The sequence below is a fragment of the Ixodes scapularis genome, unplaced genomic scaffold, assembly GCF_016920785.2.
Source record: "Ixodes scapularis isolate PalLabHiFi unplaced genomic scaffold, ASM1692078v2 PGA_scaffold13__105_contigs__length_92229423, whole genome shotgun sequence".
In the NCBI taxonomy this organism is placed as follows: Eukaryota; Metazoa; Arthropoda; class Arachnida; order Ixodida; family Ixodidae; genus Ixodes; species Ixodes scapularis.
Genome location: NW_024609839.1, coordinates 64,367,807 through 64,395,431, shown reverse-complemented (window position 1 = coordinate 64,395,431; position 27,625 = coordinate 64,367,807). Strand labels below are relative to the sequence as shown.

The window sequence follows — 27,625 nt, the reverse complement described above, 5'->3', positions numbered from 1 at the left end:
GGTTGGTTACCTCTTCTGCACATAGAGTTTGTGCTTTGTTTAGTGCTGAGCAAAGTACTTGAATGTTGTCTTCCTGCGATCTTTTTTATCTTGTGAGTAATACCGTGAATGTATGGGATACAAATATTATTTTTTCTGGTATTTTCTTTTTCTTTGGAGTCTGCCGTTGTGTGTGTGTGTGTTTTTTTTTGTGCATATGTTCTCACAGACCTGTTCGTCCAATGTAACTAATTAAACTGTAATATCACTTGATGACCACATTTAATATTTAGTTGGTTTGCGACTAACAATTGTGTCTAACAAGGTAAATATTGGAAAAATAATGCTTTCGTAAAACAATTTACAAAAAAGGAAAAATATACGTCCATTCTGAGCACTAAAAAAATAATTTGCGTGTTTTTTTTTTTGTTTTTTTTTTTTTTTTTGCTGCGCCGCCAACAATTTTCGTCGTCCTTTTTAAATGAGAGATTTCTGAAATCGGTCATCGACCTCGAGGTCAGGATTGTTAAGATCTAGATTTTGCAAAAACGTTTTCACGCGTGAAATTGGCGCACGGTGTTAAAACGTGAAAGCAAAGGCTAACGTCTTCATGTGATAGCGATAGCGATTGTTATTATCACGGTGACACACGTACCTTTGTTTTGGCTTTCTTATCAGGCTTCTGCTATCTCTAGCTCGAGGACCGCTTCAGGGTTGTTCCAACATGTGGCTTCAAAAACGTGTGAAGCCACAAAACTCCGCCATACGGCGTGCGGCGGTCGGCTTCCGTCCGTGTTTTTTTGTCGAATGGAAAGCTTCCTTTAGCCAATGTCCGCTCCGCTTTCTTAAGCCCCCGCAACCGTTAGACGTCACCTTGCGACCCCCACTTTGCGAACCTCTGGCCTAAAGCATGCTCATCACGTGGGTCCGGGCAGTCACTCCCACGCTCTGTAGACTGTCACTCAATTGCCTTAAAGCTTCCACTACTCTTTAAGACCCCAAAACGGGAAAGGAAAATGCACCAGGCATGGCAGAACAGATGGCCAGGCACACCATTGGCAGGTCGCACGTGACGTCAAGTCTGACGAGCACCAACGTCACAAACAACCAGAGGAGACGAGGAGCAAAGCCGTGATGTTTGTCTGGTGGATGTCCAAACAGAAGACAGACTGCCGGACACCATCTTTCCCTTAATGTGGTGGAGAAGTGTCGCTCCACGCGTTCTTAATTATCATATTTGAGCAGGCGTTTCCTAGTGCCCGCGAATATTTACGTTTTCTCACACGTCTTGGCGCCGGCTAGGAAAAATAACTTCTCCAAAACACGAACCAATTAGTTTCTTTCAGGCTCTGAACCTGGCCGCTCCTTTCAACCTTCTGAGTTCTGCAAGGAGTGTGATGACCTAATGATCGATCCGTTCTTAGATTCGCCTTCCGAAACCGTCTTTGCCTTCTCTTGGGAAAAAGATCGCAACCATAATAAGCCGTTGAGCAAGGTTAGGCCACCAAGCAGGAAAAATAGTCTCTGGTAGTTTCCAAGGCTGTCTCTAAAGTAACCTGAAAAAGAAATGAAAGACACCGTAAGCATAATTATTAAATCCTTTAGAATACACCTATAGCATGCGTAGTTGTGCTTTGATCTACGAAGTCTTTTACGATCAGCTATGGATTAATCTGAGACCATAATTTTGGGCGGCAAAGTTCTAAGCTCGACGAAGAAAACTAGATACTGCAGAACGACTACAAAACCTCAGAAACTAAATTATTTAGAAGAACATTTATGGAGACTGCCATTTTCTTTATTAGTAATAATTTACATTATGAATAAGGCAGCAAGAGCAATTCATCCTCTTGGCGGTTTTATTTTATTTTTATAAGTACTTTCACAGGTTACTGCTGGGCATGAATTCATTCTATGAATACTAATTTTTTTCAATTTTTTGCGTTTATTACCAGATTTATAACGTTAGTAAACAAAGCACATGGAAACGTCTGGCACACTCCGTAGATTTTAGACAATTGTTTCCTCAAGCTAAGTTAATCTATGCGGTTCAAGTGTAGACGTTATTTTATAAATCTACAGAGCCTATGAAATCAGTGAATCTACCAAAGTGTATTTTAGACTACCAGTAAGAAAAATATTAACGTACCAATCAGCCCCGGTATCATCAGAAGTGGGAGCCCGCACAGAAGGAACGAGGCACCAAAGCACACACTGAACTTTTCGAGGCCCACATGTTCCATGAGAAGCACAGGTATCATGATGATGGTGGCGCCATTGCACCAGCCCGCCAAAAAGGCCAACAGAGCATGAAGATAAAAGGAATAGCAGAGAGGCATCAGGAACAGTGATGTGCCCCAGAGCAGAAAGTTCAAGGCCATCATTACGCTCTTCTTCAGCATTCTTTTGTCCGTGATCCAGCCAGACCCTATTCTCGCCAACAAATCTGCCGTTGCATAAATTAACAACAGAAATACGGAGTCCCACTTGGAAACTTTTCTGTCCATTGCGAAGTCTACAATGACAGTTATGTAAGTGGACATGTTTGCCATAATTTGGGTATGCGAAACAGTGATCAGGTAAAATTTGGGAAGCCTCAGGAAGGACACCAGGGCAGCATTCATTGTAACCGGGATGGGCTCAGATACTCCGTCGTGTTGTTTTTGCAACGAACCTTCCACCGTCCTACACCTATAATCGGGTTCACCCGCCTGTTGCAGAGCCTTTGCATCACTCTTCTTGAGAAGATCGCTAGCAGCTTCAGCGTCTGCGACGTCTGTGCAAACGGTGAGGTATTTTTTTTCCCAACAATCATCCATCTCACATGCAAACCGTTCTTCGTCTTGGAATGTGTTGGGGCTCCCTTTATCTGAAATGTACTGCGGAATCAGTCTACTTCTATTGTCAATCATCGGGCAGTTCAGACGTGGTGCAGCATTACCAAATAAGGCAACTGGCTCTCGTTGTGCAGTGGGTGGCCGTCGGTGAAGAAGTGCGCCAGCAGTAGCGTTGAGCATGACGCCGCCGCACAGGAGCAAGCCTCCCCTCGTACCATACTCGTCGAAAAGGAACTGCACAAGCACTGGGTAGAGAAAGCTACCCAGGGTGATGCCTGCACTGCTAATCCCCGATGCGACTGTCCGGTAGCGGAGGAAGTTCTGACTGATGACTGTGTTGCAGAGTGTCAAAAGGGCAATGCCGCAACCTGGGAGGACAGTGGAAGGGATATAAAGGAAGTACGGGGTGAGGTATGAGAAGATAGTTTCCATTTTTGATAGATGTTCGCAAGTACGGCCTCTGGGCGACGCCGCGTTTCTGCTGATCAAAAATTAAAAACAGCGCAGGGACACAGACAAGAACAAGAAGGTTGACGAACAAGGCGCTGACTTACAACTAAAGTTTATTTGTGCTAACTTTAGTTGTAAGTCAGCGCCTTGTTCGTCTACCTTCTTGTTCTTGTCCGTGTCCCTGCGCTGTTTTTTTTATATTTAACCATGAAATACCAACTAGCCCAAACTTCTGCGTTAGCCAACTTCATTTCTGCTGATGTACATTCGCTTATATGGTCTTGCTAAGCCTTACTGAGGCGTGCCCGCATTCGCCACATGTGTGCATCAAAAAAAGATTTTGGCGCACACGGTGGACAGACTTGATTTTGACGAGTGGTTGGCTGCTGGCAAACTTTAAAGTTCACTTTTAAAATAAAGGAAAAAAATACTAACATATTTCAGTTCGAAGATAAGCGTTCACAGCTTCACGAAGGGGTCAAGATATTAATTCAGTTTAAACGTTTATTTTTATGCAGCGAAAACTTCCAAAACGTAAACGCATGTATTTCACGAAGTGCATTGCGGAAGGAGATAATTTAATTGTGACTTAAAATTCTAATAAGCTTGATTTTATTAGCTAGTATGACCTACATATCAGTTATATATATTTACTGATCAATAATAAAGGGGTCTTGATTCCTGCTTTAAACGCACAAATGCACACGCTCATTTGAAAAAAAGTACACATATAGATGCACTTGAAAACAGAAACCCGCATAATTTTCACGCCATGCTTTTGAAAAACTGATAAATTAACGCGAACCGCAGTTCTTGCTTACCGTGTACAACGCCCAGGAAGAATGACAGGTATGGAATCCCGTTTGCGAAGAAGCAGACAGAGACGGACAGAGAGCTTAGAAGGCACCCCGTCAAGGTCAGCTTCCATACTGCCACGCATCTCGTCAAAAGTCCGGCCCCGAGAGCTGTGAAATAAATGGCGGAAATAAGTTTTACGCAGATGCCAAGGAACGCTGTTGCTAGTAAATATTGGGGGGCTTATTTTTAAATAAAATATGCTCTCAGACTCCGTCACCGCTCTCACACCTTATAAAACTCTTCATGCTAAGTGTGTCCGTGTAATGTTTGCTCGGAACTTGCCTTGCCCAAAGCGTATCACGTCTGAATGTGATAAGTTTCTTTTGAAGAATATGACGTCATGATGACGACATGGTGGCACGTGACGTCGTCATGACGTCATGATGGCGTCATGGTTCCACGTGACGTAACCGTCCTGTGTGATATTTCTTCATGACGGTCTCCTTATAGAGTCCGGACTATAAAGCGCATTGTGTTAAAATTCCTGATAGACTTTTTTCACGAATATGTCTGAGCATTGAACCTCACGGAATAGTTCGTTTCCAAGAAAGATTACTTCCTTCGGCGGACGCCTTAAAATCAAAAGGCGTTTGGACTCAAATTGTGTGAGAAAACTGCACTTAGCTCCACCTACCGGCGGTAGTGTAGATCACGAGGGTGATGAACAGTGGCCACGCAGCCTGCTGGCGGGTCACGTGGTAGGTCCCCATGATGCCGACGTAGATCACCGGTGCCGCTCGAAACATAGCGAAGGAAAATATGTTGATCCAAGCACAAGCCGCGGCAAGCACCCAGCTTCTCGCGGAGTCCATGGCCGGCCGCTTCCTCTCTCTTTGTCGCTTTGAAAGGGACCACGGTTCCAGAGAGGAGCTATCAAAAGGGCTCATTCTTATCTGTCGTCTAGCGCAATGGATAAAGCGGGCATTCTTACGCTGTCCTTCGTTCCCGGTTTAGATAGTGATAAATATACTCAAGCATCTAGGCAACGAATTGCAGTGGAGCGCGTGAGAAAGGCTCTGTTTTCGCGGGCACGTTTTAAATTAAACCGGCGTTTTCCGCTATGGATAACTTGAGCACTAGGTTGGACATTCGGCGAGTAAGTCAACGAGATCGTTAACCGGCGCGATTGGCCAGTGCCGTGCTTGACCTTAGCACCCTCCGATGGCAGGATGGCGCTGACCCATTGCGGCGGTCGTCAATCTCGCCGACTTTCTCGCCGAATAATACCAAGGACTTAGTATCCGAATTGGTTCGAACCTGTGTCCCTACCATGTAGCCCGGTCCCCGCGGGACCGTCTGATCGGATACCAAGACATCACCACCTATTACCTCCTCTCCCGTCGGATCTATCCGCAGGAGGATAAATCCATTAGCTTAGAACAATCCCAAGTCTGGCACCAACTTCAGATGAGAGCTTTTTCCAACCCGGTCACCATGACCCGTATCCACCCCAACCTTTATTTAACCTCGGTATGCCCCTCATGTGGCGCCCATGCCAACCTGACCCGAGTCATCTGGGCACGCCCCCGGGATCCCTTCCCCGAAATTACTTTTGAGGAGAGGTAGAGGGCTCTCTTCGCAACCCCGACCCAGACCCACAGGCCGATTGTTAAAAAGGGCGGAAGAGGTCGCCGGAAGGCCTCGGCCGACGACCACCACGGGAACGCCAACCTAAATCAAGGAGAGGACGTCCAGGAGGGAATGGGCCTCCGGCCCCACGCCCACCACCACCATGGGGACCTCTATTCCCCTTGGCCCATTTCCTCCATCAATAAAAAGAATTTTCTCTCTTTCTTTCTCTCCCCGATCTTACAGGTTTTTTTTTTTTTTTCTTTCGTAATTCCATGTCGCGTGCATCCCAGAACGCATCAACACGGATATGGTACCGAAAATTCAATTCACGAAGGCGCAAGGTTGTGGCTCACGCGAGTAACGCTTTTATTTGTTGAATTAGAGGTCTAGACTATACGGACTGACAACAAAACCAGAAGCCACACTCATGATAATGGTGATGCCATCGACCACGAAGTCAGTCTGCAGATGTTCGGTCATGCTTTGCCTTCGACCTATCGGCTTCATAGTGGGCGTCAAGAAGCGCATATTGCCCATAGCGGCTTCTCGGTGTTCGGAACGACGAGTCTTAGGGTGTGAGTACGGCTTTGAGCTCTTCGCTTTCTGCCCGATTCTTCTGAGCGTCCCATTCCAGGCATCTCCCTCTCAGAAAAATCCAAATCCAGAACATAGAGCCGAGGGTCATTGACGCTGCAAGCAGCAGAAGGAGGCCTTGGTATTCCCCCAGGATATCCCTGAAATAACGCGAAAAAAAACTTTAGGCCTAATCTTAAGAAACGTGATAAGCTTTTTTTTTTTTGATAAAAATACGGCCAGCAGTATTTTTCTTTTTTTATAATTATTATGGCAATTATCAGGGACCAGGACAAGGCGACGCTCGGCTCGAGCAATCGGTTCGCCGGCGCCATAAATGACTCCGACAGATTCGGCTACAATTTTGACACAAAAGCTTAATTTTCGTACCAACTGGGGGTTTGTGTACTGCACTTCGTGTTAGGTGAGGAACTTTCTTGCGATTGACTATGACAAGTAAAGCAGGCGAAATTACTTGTGCGGCAGTTGCAGTCTTCATTTGCGTAGCAAGTCAAAAAGTTGGAGGACCGGCTACAGTACCGACAAGTTTTGCACAATATCCCCGAATGATATCACGTATAGGTAGCGGCACCAAATATGTAGGCAGTCAACGCAAATGAATAGCAGACAACGAAGTTTTTGCGTCCTACGGCACTCTTGCGAGGTGTTGAAGTGCCGAGCGACGGCACTCCACGCGCGCATTCAAGTGCCGTCCAAGGGTGGTAAACTCAAGTCAAATTTAACAATTCGCATTTGAGTTGAGGATTAAAGTTAAGGAGGAAGAAGTAAGAAAACCGTTTCATGACCCCTTTAACCTGCCCGGCTGACAGCGGTATTAATATGAAGCACAGATGTCCCGGTTACTTGTACGCAAGCGTAGGTAAAGGAACGCAAGTAAACGGGGCTGTGTGAACCAGCCTCTAGTCTTTCAAAGCAAAGTCCTAAATCAGTTGGCTCTTCGAGCGCGCATTCGTCATCGCTTCATTTCGGTTACTATTTAACTCGAACCATTTATACTGATAAAGCTGATGCGTTCTTCTGCGTTCTGATCGCCTAATGCCGCCATTTCATTGGCTGCGAAGTGATGACAAGATGCGCCGGACTCGCCACGACCTGAGCATAACATGAATCAACCCGAAATCAAACAGCCGAAGTCGTGATTACTTTCCAATGCACCCACACGTTTGTAAAGCCCGCTGAATACATTGAGGAACTCACGGTTGAAGGAAACGTATCCGTTCCAGTAATTTGGCGGACGAAGTTTTCAACGAAGCGGTGTCAGTTCGATAACTTCTTCTTTCTTCTTCTATTTTGTTGACCCGCTGTAGCCCCCTTTTTTTTTTCTCTCTCTTTTTTAGAATCACATGATCACGATAAAATTTTACGCTGTGAATAGCCAATGCCAAGGCATATTCATCGTGCTTATTAAATCGAGTTTCTGTGTTGTTCTTGTTGTTGTTGTTGTTGTTTTGTTCTTTTGTGTGTCTATGATGAGTTCATTATGGGCTGATAAACCAGCGTGGAATTTGAATGTGCTGGCGACAGTGTTTTCATTATCACTCTGTTCATGCCACACATTTTCAGCGCTCACTCATGTAGAAATTGACGTATCGCATGGCTGCAAATGCGGGCGAACTGCTATTTGTCATGTTCAGAACCCGTTCCACCATAGCCCAATAGACAAAGATGGCAAAGAGCAAAAGGAGATTATAGTGACAGTAACAAACGCAGGTGTGATCTTTTATTTTACAATATTATACCCATACAATACAATACAAACTTTATACTCTCCACAGATACATGGGGTGAATGGGAGGCCGGAGAAAAAGCTGCAGAAATGCAGCTTGACGAGGTGCGGACCCCCTACTCAGCAGCTTCGACGGAATACAAAACTTACATAAATAAAATGAGTTCAGAAATAAAGAATACAAGTATAGTGCACACGTAGGAAATTCATTCCTAAATATAAAAACACAAATTTAGTATACTGTTGTTTGACATCTTCACTACATCTTTATTTCAATCGCAACATTCAATCAAGAAAAAGGTAAAGCATAACGACGTAGTGTTTGTTTTCCATAACTTGTCCTGCACTTCAAAACGAAGCAAATTGTTGTGTGTATGTTTATGCAGCCGGGAGTTAGTCTGCCTCAGTGGGCGTCCGGTGTCTCAGCTGTAGATGAGCAATTGAGCCAGTGCGGTACAACCGCTAGCCTGGGGCCTTTAACGTGCATCACGCAGTAGTGATACACGACCGCACACCAGTACGATGCCCATCCAGATCGAAACGGCCATGGTTGGAATTGAACCCAGGATCCTGGGTTCTGCAGCGCGAGCTTTCACTCCACGTGCTCCGAGCTGCTGTGCGCTAGCCCACTCAACCACTGATGCCTTTTTGTTTTTTTTCTTTATTGATGGTTACCGACTCTCCCCCCCCCCCCCCCCCCCCCGCCCCCGCTCCCTGCATTATGGAATTAGCCAAGGCTGGTGATGTCTAGACGGGTGATTATTTTTTTTCTTTTAATTCAAATAGCTGAAGAATTGTACTAGAACGCCCACATGTCGCATGTTTATACGCCATTGCTAAAATATAGCTTTAAATTTGCTGTATGTTCTGGAGTTTGTATAATTGAAACAATGACTCTGTGTGATAGATGTAGGAAATATCTGCTTTATTCGTATCACCGTTTTTGTAGTAACTGTATCATATCTAAAATTGAATCAATCGTATTTTCCCAAACGAGATCGCAGTAACACAAAGGTGAATATAAATATGAATTATATAAAACACTTTTACGCTTTTCGGTAGAACATATCTGTGTTTGTTCATAAATCCTACAAATTTACCAAGTTTACAGCAGAGTTTTCTTACGTGGTTAGTCCAGTGCATATTGTCACGGATAACTCCGAGTGTTTTAACACTCTTTACAAATTCAATGCGCAAAGACCCAAAGCTGAGAGGATGTTATAATCTATTACTTGCACCACGTGGGCGAAATATCATCTCTTTTGTTCTGGACACATTAATAGTTAAACAATTTAGCCCATTTTTTTCACTTTATAAGAAACGCATTAACTTTACTTATAAGACCCTCTTCAGATATCTGAAAAAAATACACTTGGTTCGTCCGTATATATAATATCTTTGCAACTTGAATCGAGCTTCATTGTGCCATTTATATATAACAAAAAAATAAGTGGTCCGAGGATACTTCTCTAGGAAACTCCTGATAATATATTTAAAGGTCTCGATCTCTGATTTTTAATTTGCACAAATTAGGAGCGATACTGTAAGTACGACTTAAGTAGTGTGAATGTAAGGTCACGAATGCGATAAGAAAATAACTTATTTAGCAGAATTAAATTATTTGTGTCATCAAATGCCTTGCTAAAATCTAAGAGCAGCCCAACCGTCAAACCTTTTCTTCGAAATTTCTAAGTATGTGCTGTTTTTTAACTGATAAGGCTGTTTCTGTTTATCATTTTTTTTTTCGGAATCCGAATTGACACTCAGAAATGAGCGAGTGTTTATCACAGAAATTAATATTGCGGGAGTGAATAACTTTATTTAGCCCTTTTAACACTACTGTAAGAATGGATATAGGACGGTAGCTCCTAACTCATTCTTGCTTCTTGATTTGAATAAAGCTAGAACTTTCGCGCTTTGAATGTTTTTTTAGGAAAGATACCACCTCTTGCCTCACAATTCCTTTTTTTTACGCTTCTTGTTAGATATAGTTTGTTGCAGGTCAAGAAAAACTGGACAAGCTCCTCTCGTGAAGCACTTCAGCCTTTCCTTTTTAACGACGGTACACTGGAAAGGGTGTGAGAGGGGAGGCGAGCCCACTCGACCTTTTCATATATTTTTTTTTAATTTAATGTTTTTATTCAGATAACATACATCAAACAGTTGTCTAGGGGGCCGTCGCCAAAGCCAACTAAAATGCCTGACGAGGCGCGTCTTGCCCACAGAAGACTGCGCCAGCGAGCGCTCTAGAGTTCGCGGCGCTGCATAAAGGTTGTTTTGTCTTGTTTTCTAGGGAATCCGCATATCAATCGAAGGTGCGCAAGGCGCGGAGGCCTTATCTGGTTCCCACCTGCTCTCCTCGATGGATCGAGACGTCAGTCGGTGCTCGCATGATTCGTCACTAGAGGCGCCCGCTGCCAGCACAGTGGCTATTTTTGGGTGATCCGAGAACGTGCATTATTTCGACGGCGGCACAAGAGCGGTCGTGTTCAAATAGCGACCTTGCGCTTTTGTGCCTGCGAAACGCGCTTTTTCGATCCAAGCAAACATGAGAGCGATGAACCCTGCTAAGCGCTACTGCTACTGCAGCGTGCTGGCGCCACGCTATACGCTAGGTGTTCCCGAGAAACGGAACACCTACCGTATAGCGTGCGAGAAACGGAACACCTACCGTATACGGTAGGAACATCTACCGTAACGCCCCAAGCCAGCCTCGCAAAACGCTGCCTGACCGGCCTCTTGGCCCCGCTGCAGCCCCACTGCGACCGGCAGGATTGGGCAACACGACACTTAGTTTCTAGAGAAATGCCGACGCCGTCGGCCCCACTGATCAACACATCTCAAAGTTCTAGTACACCCTACCTAGATCGGCGGCGAACAGCCCGTTGCCCGAGCCCACCCCGAGCGCCCGATCTGCATATTGGTTCCGGACAAATTCTGCGACATCTATGGGGAAAAGGCTACGAATAAATCGCGGGTGAATCCTCCTTCAAGTAATCCAAACTCCCAGTCCAGTGACATCTTTTAGACGTGTAAAACAATGATAGAATTGCGTAACAACATGCAATAAAATATCCAATTCGTAAGTTGGCCATGCTTATACCAGATTTTTGTCTTCTTTATTTACCTCCAGTGAACTGGTAGCAAATACAAGTGATAAACATATTTCAATATACGCGAAAATGGGATACATACTGTAGGGTACTTCTTCACTTAATCGTCGCGCTATTATGCGTCCTACTTTAAGAAGGTCGCCGCCTGGGTTCACAGTCACTCCACCACGCATCAACAAGAACGTTAGTCGCCTTAGACGAATATTAAGTATATGAAGAAAAAGCATTAAGTTTCGGAGAGGACGAACAGATGTCCAGAATGATGGGGGTCAGGAAAGAACGTCTGTGGAGACTGGCGGTCTTGTGGACCGTGTGATGAGTGTCCGAGAACATAGTCGGTAACTTTCTTTGATGAGGTCATCCAAAAGCTTAGGGTACGCTATAATAATTGATTATATGGAGAAGTAGTATCTATCTAAATTTTGTCCGTATTAATACAGTTTTCATCATTCTTGATTTTTTCATCCAGTTCCTTGGAGGTTGAAAAACAAAATGGCCCTCCTTTTCATCAGAAACGAATGGTCCACTGAAACGACATCTCAAGACCATGGACCTGAGACGGCTGTCATACTCCCAAAACCTAGAAAGCAGTCTAGTTGCACAGGAAACTGTGATAGGTGCTTTCTCAAACCAACTGAACATTAAAAATGCTCATCAAGTGTCATTACTGCTTCAATTTTAGGCTAAGAAAACCGTAGCAACATGACGACCATTGCAGATGGGAGTTTACTCAAGAGATTCTTTCAGAAGTCACTGGTAGCATCGGACGAAGGTTCGCAGACGGCTGTTGGCGGTTCCTTATCATGCCGTCTCTCGATTGCAGTAGCCTTGGTGCAAGTTGCGTTCTCGCCATCGTTCTTTCAATAAGACCCACATCCACAGCAATGCGCTGAGGGCCAGGCAGGCTGACAGAAAGAATAACATGCCTTGGTAGTCTCCTAGTGTGTCTCTGAAAACACCTGGAAGAAGTGGTACAAGTTGAAGTAACTTAAAGTTATGTTTCTTTTTCATTGATAAAGAAACGCAAGCTTCGAGTTATGGGTCTAGTTTGTGAAAAGCTGCTCCAATCAGTTGAAGTCTGTGGTCTTATCGGTAAAATCATTTGCTTTGTTAACTTTCTCTTAAGTAGAGCGGGTATTCGTTATAATAATCGATCGTGTTCTTTTATGCCAAATTATCAAAATGAAAGGCCACCTGTTCTCAACAAGACTACTTATTTAATTATAATAGACTGGCACATGTTTTTCTCACGAAATACAACCAGCTGCGCAATTTTCTTTTTATCAGGCTCACTGGGATGGTGAAAATTATGCGGGTTGGGCGTTGCTTTTACTACCGAAGCCATACTTTCTGTCATCAAGTCCAGGTCCAAGTCTACGTTTTCACCAGCTAACTTGCACTTTTAAACTTCCCTCTGTTTCAATAATTAAAAAAAAACACTAGATCGCAGTTAGTTTTTACGGACTTACCAATAATCGCCGGTCTAGTGCAGAGAGGTATTACGACGGTCAGTGTCACAAGCCCGAAACAAAAACTGAATTCTTGGGCGTCAACAAGCTCCATCACGAAGACGGGGACTAAAGTCGAAGTGGCGCCGTTGCTCCAGCCCGCGATTATAGAGGACAACATCTGAAAGGGGTACAAGTCGGTGGAAGCAAGCAAGAGAAAGGAAACCGCCCAGAGAAAAAAATGCAGACTCATCGTGGCGCTCCTCTTGATACATTTTTTGTCCGTGATCCACCCAGACCCAAACCTGGACGCGAGATCTCCCACTCCGTAAAACACGAGAAGAAGAACGGCATTCCACTTGGGTAGGTTCCTGTCTGTTCCGTAGTCCACGATGACCGTAAGGTAAGTTGACATGTTGAAGAGGACTTGCCCGTAGGAAAAAGCGATCAGATAAAACATCGGAAGCTTAAGAAATGAGGGTAGGGTTATCCTTTCTTGGCCAACTTGTCTCTCTTCTTGCTTTGCGTTCGGGACGTTCATTTTCTCTAGGCACACACTGTCACTTAGTCTCTGTGCTCGCGACTGATGGCTGAGTAAATTATCACGTTCTAGTGACATCTCATTCCTGTCTTGTCCATCTCTGGCCTTGGGTGCTGAGTCACTTTCGCCAAACGGAGAAAACACGGTCTCTACGCCCCGAAGAATGTCTAGTTGAAAGCTCTGAGGTGTTTTTCTCCCATTCGTGTAATCTGGTTTAGACGGATCTCCAATGACTGCACCTGAAAATTGATTGTTTCCTTCTGGAGGCAGCCTATACAAAAGGGCGCCACAAACAGAGTGTAGTGCGACAGCTCCGCATAGTAAAAACCCACCATTAAATTTGTACTCGTCAAAAAGAAGCTGAATCACCGGTGGGAAGATCAGACCTCCGATGGTATATCCAGAGCTGGCTATCCCTGAAGCGACGGCTCGATACCGGGAGAAATGCCGACTAATAACCGTGTTGAAGAGCGTACCGAAGCCGATGCTCGTGCCTGTAGAGAGAACGACCCAATCAGCAAGGGTAAAATGGCGTTGTAGTCACACAATCGAAACGTTACAAAGGCAAACGTGAAGGAGCCAATTAAAAGACAACACGGGCGGCGGCCAGACTGCATCCCAAAAATTGCATTGGGCCGACAATCATGCAAAGAACCCCTTTGGGCATTAAGTGTGTGGACAACGTCCAAAGAACAATAGGGCCCCAAGAACCAGCTGAGTCAAAACGGCAATCTGCGCAGAAATGATGCGCAAGCGGTACGTCGTGTCCTTGTCCACCAAAGTATTTCAGTCGTGAGTTTGTTTAAATCGCAAGAAGTTAGTCCTAATGGACGTCCGGTCTCTCCGCTGTAGATGAAAAATTTAGCCAGTGCAGTACCACTGCAAAGCTGAGGTCTCTCATCACTTTGTAGTGATACACGGTCGCACGCTGGATACGAAGCTCGTCCCGATTAAAACGGGCAGGGGTGGGGATCGAACCCCGGACCGTTGGGTTCAGAAGCAGCCCGCTCTTTGGCTTCGTTGCCATAGAAAGCTGTCTCTAAGTACAGATGACTGTGCAAAGTCTAAACAAATGTCCCCTTCTCAATGTTGCGTTATGTATCTTGGTACATAAGCAAGAGAAAAATTAAAGACACTTACAATTCTCTGTAATTCCGAATTAGAGCACAGCTTCTAAGAAGGAGAAGGGGAGAATAAGGAGTGGAGGGTATGCCCCTTCCCTTCCGTACCCTCCCCTCCCCTTCTGCTGCTCCCCTCCCGTTTAGCGAGAAGTTTTCGCAAAATTCCCCGCTAAATTTAGCTGGAGAATGTTTGCGCTAAACTAAGGGGAAAATTTTCCCCGCTAAATTTAGCGGAAAAAAATTCCCTGCTAAATGTAGCGAAAAATTTGGCGGGAAAATTTCCAGCTAAATTTAGCGAGAAAAAATTGTCCGATAAATTTAGCAGGGAATCTTTTCCGCTAAATTTAGGATAAGAATTTCCCTGCTAACTTTAGCCGGCAAACGTCCCATAACGCAACGTGCGCAATTACGCCGACGCCGCTCAAGCCGAGAAAACAAACGCCTAAATGCTGCGCTCTAAAAAAAAAGAAAAAAAGTTGGTTTTAACATTTACAGTATTGAAAACATTGAAACATTGACGAACTTGGGGTCATTTAAGCTTATCTTTGACGTTGTAATAATAGGGGAAACAAACCGTTCGCAGACAGTTTGAGCCGTGTTTCTTCCTTGCACGACGGTTCTATCATATCGGAAACCGTCCGCCGACATGATCGAAGTACGCATGCACCGAGTCAATGCACTTCGATCATGCGCACGTCCGCGGATAACTTTGTGTCATCGCGTCTGCAGTGAAAAACACCGTGTCCTTTTTGGCATAACGCACGAGCAGTGCGACCGGAGGGAACACCATTTCGTGTATCTCTGTCTGCGTGACGTACCGTGTAATAGTCCCAGAAACAGCACGAGAAAAGGCATCGAGTTCACGAAGAAGCAGGCAGCAAGAGACGCAGCGCCCGTCAGACTCGCCGACACGACCAGCTTCCAAACGGCGATTCGCTTTGCCAGAATGCCCGCCACGGCCGCTGAAATGTATACATTGTATACTCTTTCACAATACGGCTTACATCATTGCAAATAAGCGTGTAGTAACCGACGGCTCGAAGAGCGCGGGGCGCGGGGAACCCCGTGAAGCTCTCTCAAGGATCGCTGAAGGTCGGCGCCAGACCTGCGTGCTTTCGCGGGTAAGAATAACAAAACGAGAGTCAGGAAGCAAGAATCGCAAAGGTAACGACGTAAAACACTCGAGAGAATCACTTAAATTGTCGTTTTCATGCTTCCGTTTCTATCATTGTGATGCGCCGATTTCGTAATCGTTGATTGATTTTTACTTCGGCACTTCGGACGTAGCTTTGAATGGAGTTGGATGACCCTTAACAACGATCATTGACCATTGAAGAAACGCACGGCTAGGCGGATCCTCCGCAACCGATGAAATAGCGGCAGCGGATGCCAAGAACGCCGTAGGACGAATCGCCAAGAAGAAAACGTGATCTTAAGAGGCCACGCCACTGCGTCCTTGGCAGTAATTGTACCAGCTCGCGCTGGAAAACACATAGCTACCTCTTTACGTGCGCGCTGAGTCACGGAGCACAACTTTACTGCCGCTTGCAGTTATGAAGGGTCCGAGGTCGATATAGCAACAAACGTAGCGTGTTGGTAAACGTTATACACGATGAATTTAGTAATTTGTATACATAGTAATATACAAACACTGCAGTTTTGTCCTTTGATGTCACTTATTTATGACTCTACATCGTGCGCTCAAAAATATTTTATTGGTAGTAAACTTTTCGTACATGCTAGAAAGTCGTTAGATTTCTTTTTTGTTTAGTTCTTAGATATGGCCGATTGCTACCGCCTCTTGCAATATTCGCGAGTTTTGGAATCGATACATTGATTTACATCCAATGCTATCTTGTTCTTTGATGTCACATCTTTAATCTAAAATGTGCAAAAAAAAACTGTTAAAGAGTAATTGTTTATTGCCAGTGTATACTACGCATCACAGAAAGCTTATTATCGGCCAGATGCAGCGTTGGTTGTCGGAACCACATTCCAAAGTTACAGAACCATCCGTTGTCTCGGAACTCAGAAAAACCAATCACGGAACAAGAAAAGTCATCATCATTATTATGAGCCACACCCCTCGTTTCTTAAGTTGCCAATAACTATAGCTTCGTTGACACAATTAAAAGCTACTAAAAATATAACGTTTCGTGTTCTTTTTTTTACATTAAGTGGAAAGTAGGACACCACATACCTGCAAGACAGCTGAATATTCCCATCAGTGAGATTGGCCACGAGGCCTGTTCTCTCGTCACACCCATTGACTGGAGGATGTTCACAAACAGCACAGCCGACGATCGAAATACGGCGTAGGAAAATACATTGCACCAGCAGCAGCCAGCCGCCACAAGCCAGCTTCTTCCCGAGTCCATCGCGACAGTCTAGAGTTTTCGTGAATATCAGCCTTCTGAGCGTTGTGCATCGACAACGTTCCCATGGGAATACGTCTGATACCCCAACGATAAGCTTTATTGTAGACTCCTTTATACTGTCTAATCCTGGCAGATCGCCACGAAAAGCGGCCGCCGAAAAGGAAAAGATGGAGCGGCAGACAACGGATGAGAGGAGTGCCACGTGACTGGCGCCCCGCTGCGGCGAGGCTGCGAAACACACTTCTCCCGGGCGAACGAGTGTGTTTCGGGTCGTCGCTGCTGCACAAGCTGTGCGCTGACGTCCAGGTTCCCCGAAAAGTGGCTCTTTGATGTTCTGTGCTAACAGGTCCTCGCGCTCCGTATCTGCGATCTGGCACTCTGAGGCTCCGTCGTCGAATTGCCAGGGTTTGTGAGTATAGAGGAGGCTATGGTTTTATGTCCGACATCGCCGTCTCACCTGCATTTTTACGACCCTTCTGAGGGGGTCATTTTGCTACCGAATATTTCTTGGTATGTTTCTTGTGAGCGCGTACTGTCGGCATCGTAGATCTAGCATATTTGAGTGCTGGTAGTGACGATAGATACTACAAATAATGACGTGACCCTAAACAAAAGCGCACTGAAGCGCCCTAAAGCTGGAAATCAGTGAGACTCGGGCATTCATACTTACTTCTCGAGTACCGAGAAAAACCTGCCAAGAAGCGCATTCGCGTGCATGTTGTACATGTACGAGTCTTGTCAGAGCCGGTTGTTTATATTTCTCGCTCCAGTGGGACTCGGGCATAACGCACCTGCAGTTTTTAGTCTTTTAACGTAGAATCGTACTTTTGCCAAGCTAACTCAGATTTGGTGCATGGGTAAGTTATTTCCAAAATGTGATTTAATTGTAATTATAATTACGTTGCTCCTAAAGTACTTTAACCACAATGCAATTACTACTCCGGGAAAAGTAATGCATTACAATTACAAATTACTTTTAAATAGTTATGTAATTACTTTACATTCACTATTTCTGAGAGCGACCCGAATTAGTTTACGTAACTTTAAACCAGTTGTTTAGAATGCAACGCATTTTTTCATTCCTTGCCCCAATGTTTGAGGAGGCTTAAGCATCGCTGCATAAATGTCACGTATTGTAGTATCCTTTTATAGCTTTTGTGAAATTAATTGTGACGTAACAGTGTACCGCAAGGTGTCGGTGCGGTCAGAAGGGACGCATTGACTGACGTCACTAAATTTTGTTCGCCGGAAGTCACGTGAGTGTCACTCCTCGAGCTCCCCACGACCGCGCCTAAAACTTTTTTTTTCATCTTCTCCATGAACGATTGTAGAAAACTAAGTTTCAGTTCCACTAGCTTCTTATCACTGCACCGTTTGTTAGTTTGCGCGCTGTCAAAGTTGAGGACGAAGAGTCAGTAGATCGACGTGATGGAGGTCAATGATGAACCCGTTGCGAGCACAAGCCAGTGCACGAGTGCAAGCCATCAGCCCGATAGTACAGAGCCATACTGGGCACAAAGCAAGCTATCGAGTTTTGAAAATAAAAATTAGAACGCTGGCAGAAATTAGGATGTGTAGCATACGACACGCCCGATCGCATTGCTGAAGCTTCAGACACCGAGGTCGCCGGATCATCGTATGCGGAGGGCAAGTTCGTCTGCTTCTTGCGCAGGGGGTAGCGGTGACGTCAGAACGCCGAGCCCTGATTGGCTGATCGCGCCCCCCTATCTGAGCGTCGTCTGCTCCTTTGCAACGTCGTCTGCTCGCAACGTCGTCTGCGTCTGTCTTACCTTTCCTGCGACTTTCGTAAGTCGCAGGAAACGATCTTACGCCAAAAATATGCGTAAGCCATAACTTAAGAACAAATTTGTATTCACGAAACGAAATTTTCGCAAGTTTTGCGCAGGTTACGACGAAATCCTAGGACAGCTTTGAAGCTGTCGTACGCACTTCTTACAATCAGCATGGCCGACAGCGTCGCGGTCGCGACGACCCACGGACGTTTATTTTTCTATGTGCGCTTCTCACGCGTCCCGACTTCAAGCAGCAAGAAAAAAGTAAAAGTACTTGAAACAGACCACGACGAACAAGAACGCGCTGGATCCACAAACACCCGGGAAAAGCTCCAACGGCCATGATTCCACCGAACGCGACCAAGCGAGCACGGCAGTTAGGCCTAGCAGGCACTCCCGGACTCGGCGACCGTCTGCCCACGACCGGCTGGCGTGCTGAAAGGAATATGCCCGCGCGACCCTTGTGAACCCTTCCCGTATTATACTTTGATCGCTGACCTCACTTTTGGATTAAGAGGTCAATTTCTTCCTCTTGTTATCTCCTTGTTTCCCGAAGCAACGGCGACTCTCGCCGGTGAAAAAGCGGTGAATCTCCGACAGACGCAGGAAAGGTAAAGCAGCCATCGCTTTGACTAGCAGACGTAGAGCAGACGACGTCAACTGCGCCAACCCGCCGACGCTGTTAAAGAATGGGGGGTATCGCCGCACACGAAAGGAGGGACAAAGTATTTGGGAGGGAACTTGCACGCTCACCTCCCGGTTCTTAGTAAACAAACGTCGGCGCCTCGGGACACCTCGCCAGTGAGTCCTCTGAATTCCCTACTTGATGTGCGTCTGCTAGTTGTTAGACAAAAACAACGTACCGCTCGAGTTATTTCGTCTGCCCTCTGTGAAAGGCGAAGTCGAGCTCGCATGTAAAGACCTGCACTTCTGAAAGTCGCACGAAAGGTGAGACAGACGCAGACGATGTTGCGAGCAGACGACGTTGCAAAAGAGCAGACGACGCTGAGGTAGGGGGTCGCGATCAGCCAATCAGGGCTCGGCGTTCTGACGTCACCGCTACTTCCTTTCTCATGCGCAGAAGACGAAAATAAGCCCACTTGCGAGGCGTATAGTCTCCAGGCTGAAGATGTTTACGGTCTAAAGAATACGAACTGGTGAGTGTACCAAGTACAAGTAAACGTTGAGTATAAAGTACGTGTTTTGTCTAAAACATGGGCAGAACTTGTTTACTAGGTTCACTGACTCCTCTTCTTCTACCGTTACAGCAACATTAAGCGATGAAAAGCAAATAAAGAAACCTTTTATGCTTGGATTGCTCCCGCAGATGCGGAGAATAATAAAAAAATATATAAAAACAATATTACGCGCGGTCGGGGTAAGCACGAGGAGTGATACAACTCACGTGACTTCCGGCGATGCCTCCCTTCTGACCGCCCCGACCTCTTGCGGTGCACTGTTACGTCACAGTGCACTGGCGGGAACTTTGAATTGGCTTCGTATTTCTATTTTTAATAAAAAGAATCTACGCAACTCTAAAGTGAAACAATTCTTTGGTGATATCCTGATACACCATTTTAACGCCTAGCATAAAAAAAAAATCCTTTTCTTTTTGGAGGGGGGGGGGGGGGGGCGTGTCAGAGGCCTTTTAAGTCTTGGGCGAGCTGACAACCTACGAGAAATTGTCCACGACGTCGTCAAGGAAATGCTCCGGAAGAGTTTACCCACTGCTTATCGCCCCGCCTCGATTTCCATCGCCGAGGTCGTCCGAGAAGAGGTTCAACGAGCCTTCCAGCCAGAATGGTTACCGCGCTTGGCTTTCGCGTGGTGGCCCCAGGTTCGATTCATGGGAGCAGCAGCCGCTTCTTTTATTTTTTTTTTTAATTTCAATTTAGCATTCTTGTGAGTTGTCGTCTGACAACTCACGAGAACTGTCGTCTGAACGAGGTACGAATGTTCTACGCGCCGAACGTTCTACGCCTAATGTTCCAGAAATCCACGCGGACACAAAAGGTTCTTCGTGTGGCTGTTCGAGGACAGTCTCAAGGTCTCTCACCCCAGCGCTCAATCCTGCTGTTTCGCCGACATCGACGCCTGCGATACGAACCTTATTTTCTTTTATTTTTGGCGCAAGTTCGACCAATTCAACGTTTAGTTTCTCCAGTCATTAGCCGCCTCGTCATTTTTCATTCGTGGCAGTATGGTAACATTCACGCGAAGCGTGTCGACATAGAAGTGGAACGAGACCTACAACCAGGGTGGAGAATGAAAATCAAAATGGCTTAGATCGTAATTTAAATCAGACCGGTTTTAGTAGGATGATTTAAAACGCATATTATTTGCGAAAATATTCCCAAACATATATTTTATTAATTTGATGCTTTTTAAATGGCCATATATTATGCATTTAAATCAAAGAGTCATCACACCAGAAAGATTTATATTGGACTGAACACGAGCAAAAAGCAGTGGTCTTCGGAGAAAATCGATGCGATCAGCATCATTTCAGCCTCCAACTTTGTTCGTCAGTTACGTCACATATTTTTGCAATGAAATCAGTACGGAAAAGATAGAAATGAGAACTTATAAAGTAATGGTTTTGCTAAAAAATCAGATCGCAAAAAAAAAAAAGTGAATACAACTTTTTCGCTAACAAAAAGCTAAGCTGTTTTTGTTCTAATATGGCAGGGTTTTAATGTACAGAAAGTTGTTCAAATTGCGTTAATTCTTTTCTCCGCATTGCATTCACTGATTGGAAAAGTTTATAAAAAAATACCTGCAGTGTTTAAAAATGCATAAAGTTATAAATCATCAATATTTTCTAGCAACAGTGATATTATAGTTTGATATAAATAAAAAAAAATTGGCTAATTTTTTAAATCATTTGCTTTACGTGTAGTTTTTTTTTTTTTTTTTTGCTTACAGCATAGGTATTTGATGTGAAGTGTGTGCACTGCATGACACTGCCCACATAGACAAACGATTAACTTTTGTTTCACATTTTAGTGGTCGCTATTAAAACTACAAGTGCGGTGGACATTTCTCATTCGGGGCGCAAACTTGCCCGATAAAAGTTGCAGGGAGTACCGCCTGCGTGAGAGAAGCCCAACATCCTTGGCAGCACTACTGCTATTAAATGATGACGACCACTTTACATACTAATTTATTTCGAAGCGAGCTTTTCTCTGAGGTCGTCAAAAGACTGGCGAACTTTTCTCCGGACCCCACAAAAGTGGACGAGCTTTTCTCCGGTGAGCTCTTCTCCGGTAAGCTTTTCTCCGGTGAGTTTTTCTCCGGGATTCGTTCATTCAAGAGGTATATGCATTGGTCACTGAAACCGGACCACCCATTGGGCAGCCTTCAATTTGGTGATACATTTGCCCGCGGAAGGTGAAATTTGATTGGTTTGAACAAAACCACAGAAGGATAACAATGTGTTGAACCGTCAGCGATTAACGGGAAGAAAGTGTGACGTCACTTTCAAATCAAATCAAATCAAATCAAATTTATTTGACACCACATCGTACAAGGATGGTGAAGTCGGGAGCACAGACAAAAAGCCACTTGAGTGTGACTTGACGAGGTCTGTGCCCCCGATTGATCTATTAGCGACAGCGGCTATTATACAATAGTAAACAAGGAACAAGTAACAATCTATACAGCAGTTTGCAAAACAAAACTTAGCATATGTTAGGCCAATAATGCAGTGAAAACAAAAACCGGAAAAACAAGGTTGTATAAAACGAAACATAATAACATCAAAAACACATTTACTTTCTAATGAGTGTGTGAATTGAGTAATGATGGCAGTGTGTAAAAAATTGATTGAGTACCGTAATTTGTACGTGCAAAGGGTATGTTCCACATTTCACTGTGACGTGTGTCATAGCTGCTAGAGTTTCTTTTTAATTTCGATAATTGCTCTATACAATTTTTATTTTGTTTTTTTCCGCATAGTATCGCTTGAGCAGCAAGTCAATATATAAAAACTGTACTGCACAAACATTAAGACACCTAAAAAGTGGTTCTGTGTGAGCATCGTAGGCTGAACTAGAGATAGCGCGAAAGGCTTTTTTCTGTAGTAAGAATATTTTTGAAGTGTTTGTCATGGTTGTGTCCTCCCAAACTAAATGATAGTAGGTGATGTTCGAGAGAAAAAGTGAGTTGTAAATAATCAATTTTATACTAGTTGGTAGAAAATATCGCAGCCTTGTCAGAACTCCAACAACGCGGGCAAGTTTATTTGCAACCATCTCAATATGTTTATTCCAAACTAAGTGTTCTTCAAAGACCAGTCCTAGGTTTTTTACTGAAGGAACAATATCCACATTTGAGGTGCCAATCATAAGATTGGTTTCAACATTTGCTTTCTGGTTTCTAGGCCCAAAAATGACAACCTTTGTTTCAGATGTGTTTATGGTTAAGGAATTGTATATGCTCCATTTGTCTAGCTTGCTTAGCACATTATTTGCATGATCAATTAATTATTTAGTATTTGTAAATTTAAAAAATAAGCTTGTGTCGTCAGCGTAAATAACAAATTGGTTATTATCGTCAATGTATGTTATATCGTTTATATAAATGTTAAATAACAATTACGGTCCAAGGGTGCTACCTTGGGGTACCCCAGAATTAATGAGTTTAATACCTGACGTTTTATTGTTCATAACAACTTTCTGGCAGCGATACTCAAGATAACTTCTTAATAAATCTAAAAATATCCCCCGAAAACCACGAATTTCGAGTTTTCTTAGTAGGGTCTCGTGGTTTATTCTATCGAACGCCTTCGAAAAGTCTATAAATACTCCTTGTGTGAGTAATTTTTGTTATATTGCAGAGATAATAAGTTATTTTTGAGTCAGAAGTCCTGCCTCTGTTGAGCGACCCTTTCTGAAGCCAAACTGAGAGTCTGTTATTATACTATATTTTTCACAAAATGAAATCATTCTAAGATTAATAATTTTTTCAAGGCACTTTGAAAAAACGGGAATAATTGATATTGGTCTATAATTTGATCATTCATTTTTGTCACCCCCTTTAAATAGGACTTTGCAAGCGAATTTCGGCAACACCTACTGCGCGAGTGGTCGGAACGTTTGTAATCAAGGATGCAACAACAAAAGAAACCGTTGCGTCTTTCTCGTCAAGAACGTGATCTCAAATGAGGCCAACAAATTCTCGAGTGTTTTGAACGGTCATGTTGTTATTTCCGGTTAAGGGTGCAAGGGGCTCTACAAGGGTATTTTGAAAGGTTGTAAGTAGGGGAACCGATAAAGGAAACAATCGGTCGCCTAGGGCACTCGGGTTTGTGTACCGTTTTAGGGAGGCCATACAGCTTAGGAGCAAAAACCGTTGGAGCAAAAAAGGATGGAGTCGCCTAAGCGCTTCTTTATGTTTAGATCTTGCAAATGGCGAGCAAGGGACCTTTCAGATTTGGGGGTTGGATCCCGAGGCAACTTCACATAATGAGCCACGTCCTCAATGACCAAATTCATCTTCTCGTAATGAACCTCCCTGTCAAGTACAACGGTGTCCTTTCCTTTATTCGTCAGAAGGATAATGATTGACTGCTCTGATTTAAGGTCCCCCCATAGAGCCGACTGTTCTCCCATGTCCAGATTCGACGAGATTGTTCTGGCGCTGTTTCAAATAGTCGTTATGCGGCTACGTGCCGGATTTATCCCCATCGCATCTTTTAGATGTATGGAGTCTCTCTTCGACTTCAGCTATATCTCTTTTCGGCACAACGCGTGAGGCCAAAACGAAATCAAGCCCATTCGAGAGAAGACTTACGTAAACAACAGAGAGCTGCTTAGAAGACAGGTTGTAGACAAATGTAACGGCTGGCGGGGAGGAGGCTTGGGTATAATTTGGGACAGTGTTTCATCATGGATGTCCGAGAACCTGTAGACGGCTTTCTGCTGGCAAATTTATCACATAATTAAAGGCTGCCTAATGGGTAGTTTGAATTCTGTGACCATGACTGGCCTCTTGGCGGAACTCTTAAAAGAAACAGCGTTTGAAGTAAATCTATGCCCAGTTAAGTCACTGCCGGCATTGCGTAGCTAACACAGTTGTTATTTTGAACCACTACCATACAAATGGCTTCCACTCAACTTTAATTAGAGCATTTAGCCGTCCATTCAATTCACATGTAAAGTTGAGCAAAACCATGCGCTACCTTTCTTGGTTGTAACTCTTTGCCGAGGTGACGGCGATCTTGTAGAAACAGCTGTATATCGCAAGCCCTACGACAGCAGTAACGTTTTGAGCTTTAACTCTCACCACCCTTTGGAACATAAGTGGGCTTTTGTAAAGACCTTAATGAACCGTTCTGAACATATCCCTTCAAAAGCGGAATTACGCACATCAAAAATTGCAATTGCTTTTAAATCTCTCCTGAAACGCGGCTACCCTTAAAAATTTTTATTGAAGACACACGGAAACAGATGCGCCGAGGCGAGAGTGAAAAGACAAATAACTATAAATCAGGTGTTGTGGCCATTCGATAGGTGAAGGGTGTCTCGGAATCCAGTATTCGCCGCGCCCTTGTCCCTCTAGGCGTACGAACAACTTTCAAGCCCCACCTCAAGTTGCGTGACCTCATTTCAAAACCAAAGGTCCGAACCCCTCCAAAGTTCAAATATGGTGGGTTATGACTCGTCCTACATCGGTGAGACCGGCCGGAAACGAAGCACCCACCTCGAAGAACACAAGAGTGGCGTGAAAACGGCCACACAAACCACGAGGTCAAAGAGTAAACTAGTGGATCACTGCTGGAAAACAGATCACAGCTTTGACTTTCAGAGCGCAGAGACCTCGGCGCGAGAACAACTGAAGGTGGGGCCCACGAATGTTTCTGGAGTCGTGGTGCATTCGTAGTGACGCATCCGCCCGCAATGGAAACCGAGGTAATGCGTGAAACACATGTACGACGAAACCGTCCGATCCGACGTGCTTACTGCCGAAGTGACCTTCGGGGGCGAGGGTTTTCGTAGCACCGGAGGGCGTTGAAAACCCACTCCTCCGACCATCGTATTGCCTGATCGGACGTCGGATCGGACGGTTTTGTCGTACATATGTTTCGCGCTGAAACCCTGGGACAGGGTACGCCTTGGAAGTCCCGAAGTGTACGCGTATGTCTTTAAATAGCCCTATGCTTTCTGTACTCCTCTCATCCGTGCCCTTAAGCACGCACGGATGATGTCTCCTGCATGGGAGACTAAACGTTTAAATTAATATCGTTATGTCAAGTCGGTGAAGTTAGTTTTATCAGCGACTTTGGTACGCAAAAAAAAAAAAAAAAACTAGTAGGTACCAGTTTGCAGTTACTTGTAGCTGTACCTAGGTAGCGCACACATTACAAACTTGGTTGATACTTTAGTCATTCGCCTTGGCTGCTTCAGTTATGGTTAATATACCAGAACGAGCCGGAGAAAATAAAAATCCCTCCATGAAAAAAATTAGTTGACGTCATTTCACATCTAAAATTAAAGAAAACAATATTGTTTCTATTTTTTTTATTCGCCGTATAACGTTGAATCTTAAAACAATAAAATCCTTATTCAAGCATCAGAGGATTATCTGCTGGTCTTGAAAGCGCAAGTTATACTTCGCTTCGTTTTGCGATGCGACAATCGTGGTTCGCTTGTTTTGGGTGCGCATTCAGTATAGTTATGAGTCATTTTTTTTTCTTATAAATTTCATCGAACATATTCTAGTGTCTAGTTCGCTTCCTGTAACCCCATCTATTCCCAAGAAGCATCATAACAGCATATTTCGGTGATGGTTTGGCCCTCCCAGATGATGTGCTATCTATAACAAATATTATGCCCGCATACTTTTTTTCCGAACTTGAAATAAGACATGTATTTCACCACGTGTTTTCTTTTTTTTTCACAATTTAGGCAATTTATGATTTAAAAAAATTAGGTAATGAACTTGCTGTTCCGAACATGGTGTATATAGATCAGTCTTCTTTCTTTCTTTAATAACTGATAAAAATAAATAAAAAGGAGAATCAATTCATTTATTTAGCTTTTTCCACAGATGTCATTCTACATTAAAGAGGAAAAGGGTAATAAAAAAAATGCCTAAGAGGGTTTAGGAAATCAACAAAAAAAAATGGCACCAGCTGCGATGCCGGCGAATGTTTTGCGCTTCCTGTGATATGGAGGGAGCGACCGCGATGCGTTCGCCAAGGCTGGCTCATCCTGTGTATGAACACTTTTTTTTTATTTTGGTTTATTTTTCTGTATTATATTATACACAGGTGCCATGTGCTTTGCAGCCAAGATCTATACTCGGCCGTCATGGGTTCACTTGTCCCGACTGTCGCGTTCCGTGCGGACGCCGTACAGGGGCTCTCCAAATCGACCATTCGTAAGTATGACCTGTGCAGTGAGTGCAATTCTCGAATGTTTGTAATCAAAATGCGCTTCAGTGGCGTTTTGAGCGGAGTAAGGTGTATCCACCCCCCCCCCCCTTTTTTTTTCCCCCGCCAAAAGAGAAACAAGAATCTCCTTGTTGATTTTTTTACCGGTAAAAGAAATTACGCATCACAGCGGACGCTCATTCTCCGCGGAAATGTAGCGTTAGCGCTTCAAACTAGATGTCAAAGTTTCAGAACGATTCATTTCTCACTAAAAAGTTAACACTCGTTTTTCTTAAAAGTTTTAATGGGAAAATGGCGGCCTTCGGAGCTCTTCAATACATCTAACTGAATGGCGCCAGTTATCGAAAACGGGCAGAAACAAGCCTCGTTTTTCCAATGAAACTTTCAGAAAATCACTTATAACTTTTGATTGAAATAACGGTTCAGCTTGAAGCTTCGACATCCGCTTCGGATCGAAAGCCTTACCGTTTTGTCAGAAAATGAGCCTTCTGCAATGTGTAGTTTACTTTTGAAAGCAAAAAGATTTTTTTGTTTGTTTTTTTCTAATATTTTGGTTTCTCTTGACGCCGATTGCTCTTATTAGCGAGGTTTCGCAAATGATTCATTGTGAGTTTTGCATAGCTACGTCGTAGCCTGTAAATTTGGCGGAAAAACTCCGCTAAATTTAGCGGAGATTCACAATGTTGTGACAACGTGAAGTCAGTGTGACCTGACGCCACATGACGTCACAATGGACCTTTTCCACATACCGACGGCACCAGGCGGTCGCTGCACGAACTAAAAATCGAGGAAGTGACTTACCTGCGCTACCAATCGATAA

General features: G+C 44.3%; 2 protein-coding genes across 3 annotated transcripts; both read right to left on the bottom strand.

The window, feature by feature from the left end:
* Positions 1–1,347: 1,347 nt before the first annotated feature.
* LOC115309684 (monocarboxylate transporter 13-like) lies at positions 1,348–4,936 on the bottom strand. Its single transcript, XM_029967925.2, has 4 exons — positions 4,759–4,936; positions 4,088–4,231; positions 2,129–3,184; positions 1,348–1,535 (listed from the first exon to the last, which is right to left on the bottom strand). The coding sequence occupies exons 1-4, from the start codon at positions 4,934–4,936 to the stop codon at positions 1,348–1,350; spliced, it is 1,566 nt and encodes a 521-aa protein (XP_029823785.2).
* A 6,900-nt stretch (positions 4,937–11,836) lies between these two features.
* Positions 11,837–16,651, bottom strand: LOC115310641 (monocarboxylate transporter 12). 2 transcript variants are annotated; one of them, XM_029969071.3, is made up of 4 exons: positions 16,440–16,651; positions 15,058–15,201; positions 12,599–13,612; positions 11,837–12,088 (listed from the first exon to the last, which is right to left on the bottom strand). In XM_029969071.3, exons 1-4 carry the CDS (start codon positions 16,615–16,617, stop codon positions 11,931–11,933), a joined length of 1,494 nt encoding a protein of 497 aa, XP_029824931.2. In that variant the 5' UTR covers positions 16,618–16,651; the 3' UTR covers positions 11,837–11,930. The 2 variants fall into 2 exon arrangements, with proteins under 2 accessions (XP_029824931.2, XP_040072980.1); XM_040217046.2 differs by lacking the exon at positions 15,058–15,201 and having other exon boundaries at positions 16,440–16,608.
* Positions 16,652–27,625: the final 10,974 nt, after the last annotated feature.